Raw genomic sequence first — 6,311 nt, 5'->3', positions numbered from 1 at the left:
AAAGACCCAGTGGAACAGAGTGATTCTGTACCATCTGGACCACACAGCACACAGGAGAGACCAAAAAACGGCAATGTCACTGACAAGGGCTTTGTATTTACAAATGTCTCCAGGTGTAGTACAAATACATTGCAATGGAAAGAAACATTCATACTGAGACCTCGCAGATCTTTTCAATGAACCACATCGCATAACGTCATAAATATCATCTTCTCTGACTCATAAAAACATGGAGGATGGGAAGTGTAAGAAGGACAATTGTATAATATATAAGACTTGATTATCTCAAATTAAGGTTATTTTTCTTACACCACTGGCAAATAGTTTTTCTCCTTGTTTTATGCATAAAACTAACAACACCACGGTTGGAAAGTTTGTTGTTTCCTGTGACGATGAAGCTGGCATTTCAGCAACCATTACTCCAGTCTTCAATGTCACGTAATCCTTCAGAAATATCAGGTAAGATGCTCTGATACGTTTCCTCTTTCTCATGAAGTGTAGCTTTCAATGTTGCTAAAGCTTCTCATTCCAGTGAATGTGTTCAATCAGTTCACATCACAGTCTGGGCTCCAGACGGGACTGTGTCTGTAAATGCAGATGATGGTTCTATACTTTAGACACACCCTTTACTTCATTCATTCATCCATCCTCAGCTCAGCATCATCTCTCCATTTCTCTTCCTTCGAGCAAACCAGGACGGATCGATAGAGCTTCTTGCTTCCATTAGTCTCCATACAGGTTAATGCTGAATTAAAACATGCTTCTTTTTTTGGATGGGATAACTTTCTCTGTCGCTGGCTATCATTCTTTTATCAGTATCCATTCATCATAATTCATAAAGAATTCATCTTCATCATGGTCAGGTGTGCATGCAGTTTCACTGTCAGTTATCCCTATTTCTTTTACCGTCTCTTCTTACATATTTTATTTTCCCCGGCATCACGTCTCTGCAATCTCCCCTTACTTCCTTTCACTCTCCTGCAACCACATTTCTGCCTCTCCTTTTTACAGCCCTACATCCTTCATTTAGTTTAAAACAGACGCTCTCCTCCTTCTAAAGCTCCATCATCTAATCCTGTTAGAAGGATGGGCTTTGATCTCCTGTGAGTGATCATGTTTCTGGTGTGAAGAGAGAGAGTGGAAGTGAGAAAGAGTGCCATACAGATTAAAGAGGAATATGCATCGGTGTTGACGTTCCTTCACTACCTGCATCTGAAGTGCCTACACTACTGGGACAGAGAAGTTACAATCATTTAATGTAGGCTATAAATCAGAGCCAGAGCTGCTTGGGAAGCACAGAGGAATACAATAAAAAATTTGATGTAACTCGCAATTATAAGCCATATAAAATACTAGATGTTGCATTTGTGACCAAAATGATCACACTGGGATGAGAACCTGTGCTTTCTAAAAGTTGTTTGAAATGTGTGTATTAATATTACAATATAATGATGATATATAGTGATGATTTAAAGATGTAAGACATTAGAAAAGCATTAGCATTAGTACTCCTGCAGTGAATATAGTTCGTTGTATACTAATATGAATCCATCATGTGTCCAACTTAAATTGATTTAATTCTTGCCCTACATGGCTCAGTGTTCTGTGAAACCTACAAATGAAGTCTCGCGGTAAATGTCTTTGTATGGAATAAGGTAAGCCTTAAGATGCAGCAGCTTATGTGTTCGCTTGTGCTCATTAGAGTGAAGATGGGAGAAATCAAAACCAGACAGCCATGAGGTTGTTTAATGCAAGAAACACATCAACTTTTACTGTCGTTAGAGATTTCTTTTTTATTTAGGCACCAATAATCAATATTGCAGGGACGATGCCCTCTCTCGTACAAATACTATTCAGGGCTTAGTTTAGCTAAAGCCACAAACAGACAAGTTTAACTATCACAGTAGCAGGGGGACTCTTCAGGACTGGAAATGCTACCAGACACTTCTGCATTAACCACAAAGAATGTGTCAGGTGAAACCGATTCAAATGTTTTCAAATGTCAATCATTAAACAATATAATAAGACCACATTTGAAACAAAACATTTCTTCTTTTCATTCGCTTTTTGAGTCAGGAGCAATCCATCAAAGACACGTTTTATAACGAAGACACTTAAGGGGTCATTTCAACAAGACTAACAGCATTTGTCTAATGACTGTTATGATCAACATTATTGACTTTAGATTATCTAGAATATGAATTCAACTGTGAAAGACCAAATGAAATGGTGCTTTGGGATTTGCTGTTCACTTTGTGTCAAGAATCTAAGGTCAGTTCACTTTATACAGCTCCCGTTCAAGTAGATGACTGTTACAGAACGATTACCAGTCAAAGGTTTGAACACACCTATTCTTTATCATTACTGATGTCCCTAATATCAGAAATAACACAAACACACTACCAGACTTTCAAGTTGTTCCAAACACAACTAATGGTTTTAAAATCGGCTGAAAATATCAAATTTTTTATATACTCCCACTGGACGGAATCATTGTCTGAAGTAAAAAAAATAAATGCACCCATTATACACTATGTGATTTTCTTAAAAAAATGTCATCTATGACCAGCCAAAGTCAACAGACTGGCTATAACTTTTGGAAACTAAAGTATACTTTTCCAACATGCAAAATGGACTAAAATGATGTAGTGTATTTCAGCCTTTAAGTAGCCTAGTTTCCAGCTCTGCACACTCTCTCAACAAAATAATGAAGAATCCACTTGGGATGTTTTTTTAAAAAACAGTACTGAAGGAGATGCCATGTGTACTGGGCACTTGTTGGCTGATTTCTTTACTTTTCGGTCCCATCATCCATTTTAATGAAATGTTTTGTTAAAAAAAAAATATAAAAAAAAAATTAAATGTACATGTAGTTGTCATTTATGTATGGTTTAAAAAAGTGATTAAAGCATAGCTTAATTATCAGCCAAAAAGTGTGCTCAAACCTTTGACTGGTAATGTAGCTAAAGCTGCATGTTTGCTTAAGACATTTAAGACACTGAAATAGTTAAATATATTTCATAAATAATTTCTTAGAACAAAACAGCAGGGGACGTCTCTGTGTAAATATATATTCTCAATATACAGCTGTTTATAGTATTTTTTTTTTTAGATATATTTGTAATCCATCCATACAAGTATACATGAATAACAATTTGGATATTTTTTTAACATTCCTTTACCCGGACAATTTGTTCATGAACAGAAATATGTTTGAATAGACTAATATAAATAAATCACCACACATTTCACCATTATTTTTTTTTTTTTTTTTTTTTTAAATACATAGCATTTCTATCCAAAAATACAACAAAGACTACTTTTGAAATATTATATATAATAATAAATTTAACAGTTAAAGATTGGCCAAATGTAGCTCATTATTTTCTTATTTTTCATATATTTGAAATCCTTATTAGTGGACCTGCATGTCTTCGACTGAAAAGTCAGCAGAGGTTTTGTGGCAGTATTTATTTTAGTTGTGGAATGAGGACTGAAACTGTGTGATTATGTGTACGTGTTTGTGGAATGTCAGTGACAATTTGTGTTACTTTGAATGTTCTTTGACATTATTTCAAACATGCTAATCATGGCCTCATTTGAATTCAGACTATAGCAAGGAGTGGCAATGTGTTTTTGATGAGCCTTTGTTAGTCTGTTTCACCCGATTCGCTCAACTGAAGCAGTTATTAACACACTGTGTCCATCCTAAGGTCTTCTATTTACTGCCAGTTATATTATATCTGCACCTGGGCCATAGTAAGGTTTAAGATTGAATTTATGGTTTGTGAATTTTATTTTCTTATGCTTTTTTGCATAAAACAAAAAACATCACAGAACTGAAGCATTTGAACATTTGTAATATTAAAAAACAGTGCAAAACAAAACAACATAAAAAAATTTTTTTTACGTCACTGCATAAACCACACAGTCGACACATGAAGCAACTAATAAAATGACCCATTTGCAGTTAATATGGCCCATCAGTTAGCTTGCTCTCCCCTTTGAACTCCAGGACATCCCATAAAAGGGTGGGATTTTCACAGTTGTGCTGTGCCCTCCAATGCTCAATAATGTCCTGTTTCTTATTAAACACCTTACTGCAAAGGATGCAGTTGAAGTGAGACCCCACCCTCAGGGATATACCTTTACTGAGGCCCTTTAATACGTGGCCCTCCTTACCAATCATCTCCTCTTCTTCCTCCTCCTCCTCTTCTTCTTCTTGACTCTCTCTAGCTTCTTGATGGTTAGAATGGAGGTGTCGTTTGAGCTTGGAAAAGGAGAAGAACTCCTCGTCGCAGGGACCGCAATGCACTAGGTTGCGTTTCTCATTGAGCTGCCTCCAGTAATGTGCTGCATGTTTGACCAGTTCATCCTCTGCTTCACGGCCCCCATGCATCGCCCCATCCCTCAGTCGCACCTGGACTTCCTCTCCGTGCACGTACAACAAATGCAGCTTCATGTCAGCAAAGGTAGGGGTGATGGCCTGGCAGCGCCCACACTTAATTTGTAGCTCGACTGGGTCAACATGTTGTTCTGAGGATTGTTCATCAGCTTCTGAAGACCTGCAAGACAAGGAACATCCATGTCAAGAACAAGGCAGCTTTAGACAGAGTCATCTCTCAATGTTTGTTACTTACTCTTCTACAGACCCTATGTTTTCTTCATGTTGACTGATGGACGGTTCAACGGTGAGTATAACCCGGTGCACTTCTCTCAAGTGGCTAAAGTAGACACCCACATAGCCAAATGACTTCTCACAGAATTCACAGCAAAGGCTCTTCCGGGGCCTGCTTTCCGCATGGTGCAGTTTCATGTGAGTACTAAGACTGCCCGAGTGAGCATAAGCCTTCCTGCATACCGGACAGACATAAGGCCGCAGGTTACTGTGGCTGTTCATGTGGCTCTGCAAGTGATGCTTGAACTGGAAACACCTGTTGCAGGTAGGACATCTGTGCAGAGGACGACTTCCTGAGTAAATCAATACTCCACCGCCTTTACAATCTACTGCAGGCTGTTGCTCAGTAGCTTGCGAAGACTGTTTTCCTGATATCTGCTGTCCTAATAAGAGCTGCTCCTGATCAAGGTTTTCTGATGTTGACAAGGAAGGAAGTGGAAAAAGTTGTGGAATAGCGGTTTCCATTACCAGTACCGGCTTGGGACGAATACTCCGATACTTTTTGGATATGTCCAACAACTTCTCTTGAGAGGCAGAATTCCACACACCAACTGGAGGTTTATCAGGCACCCTCCTTCTGAAAAATGACAAGGATCTCTTCTTTCGAGCCTCGAAGGCTAGAATATCCTCTGTGGTTTTCCTCTTCCTCCCCCGTTTCTTGCCTGGAGGTTTCTTGATTTGGGTGTTGCTGTGGTCTTGGCTTAGGCTTTCACATTCAACTTTGCTGTCTGTGGACTTGATTTTGGTGTCTGGAGGTATTTTCAGGCTGCTTTTGGCTCCACTTACAGTCTGCTTGTCTGAGAATGGGGTGCTGGCAAGGCTGGTTGGTGCCAGGAGGGAGTTCTTCACCTTGGCATAGGGCAAGATGGGCAGCTTGCCCTTGGGTGGAGATGGAATGATCTGAACAGCTTTGCTAAAGATAGTGGGTGCGAGGACTGTGATGGCACTGCCAGCTGAGGCTTGACCCTCTACTTGGGGTTTAACTGGTGAGATTTTCTTGACAGGGGCAACAAGGGAGGTTCCAGAAGAATAGTGCTGGCTTTTGAGTGGACTGGCATCGCTTTTTTGCTCCACTTTTCGATCTGTCTGTGAACCTGGGAGTAAGGGTGCAACACTGATTTCAGACGAAGTAGGAACATCAATCACAACAAGCTGCTCAGGTACTGGGTCTGAACTCTGGTCTGATTTCATAGCAGATGTTTGAGCTTGTATGGTTGCAGAAACCTTGGCTGGACTCAGCATCTTGCTAGTGCCTTTTTCTGGAGCACTCTTGCTTCTCATTGGTTGGTATCTAGGAATAGGCAGCTTAAGGTTCTTCTGGATTGGCTGTTGCTGTTTTGCCTGAGGTAAGGCCACCAATGAGAAGGTCCCCTCTTGTCCAGCCACCTGCATGAGTGCATAGTTCTGGGCAGGGACAAGGATGGATTTGGGGCTGACAGCTGTGGATGCTTCTGGAAGGGCTGAGGGAGGCTGGCAGGATAGAACTGCTGATGATGGAACCACTACAGGGGCTTTGGGGGCAATGCTGCGAAACTGGAGACCCTTCATTTGGGAGTGGGGATGTGCATCGCCTGTCAAAACAAGATAACTCCTAAGATGTAACAAAAGTGAACTGAAAAAAGAGAGGGTCCAA

General features: G+C 40.1%; 1 protein-coding gene across 2 annotated transcripts in view; it reads right to left on the bottom strand.

Moving 5' to 3' along the window:
- Positions 1–3,920: 3,920 nt before the first annotated feature.
- Positions 3,921–6,311, bottom strand: part of LOC132121523 (zinc finger protein 438-like) — a 42,039-nt gene continuing 39,648 nt past the window's right edge. For both annotated transcript variants that reach the window (XM_059531016.1, XM_059531015.1), the window contains 2 exons: positions 4,641–6,249; positions 3,921–4,565 (listed from right to left, as the gene is read on the bottom strand). In XM_059531016.1, coding sequence (XP_059386999.1) covers positions 3,971–4,565; positions 4,641–6,226 — 2,181 coding nt within the window. In that variant the 5' untranslated portion in view covers positions 6,227–6,249 and the 3' untranslated portion in view covers positions 3,921–3,970. The remainder of the gene's footprint in view (positions 4,566–4,640; positions 6,250–6,311) is intronic.

This window comes from Carassius carassius, chromosome 39 (assembly GCF_963082965.1).
Source record: "Carassius carassius chromosome 39, fCarCar2.1, whole genome shotgun sequence".
Taxonomy (NCBI): domain Eukaryota; kingdom Metazoa; phylum Chordata; class Actinopteri; order Cypriniformes; family Cyprinidae; genus Carassius; species Carassius carassius.
The sequence above is the reverse complement of the archived record's forward strand: the minus strand, read 5'-3'. Positions and strand labels throughout refer to the sequence as shown.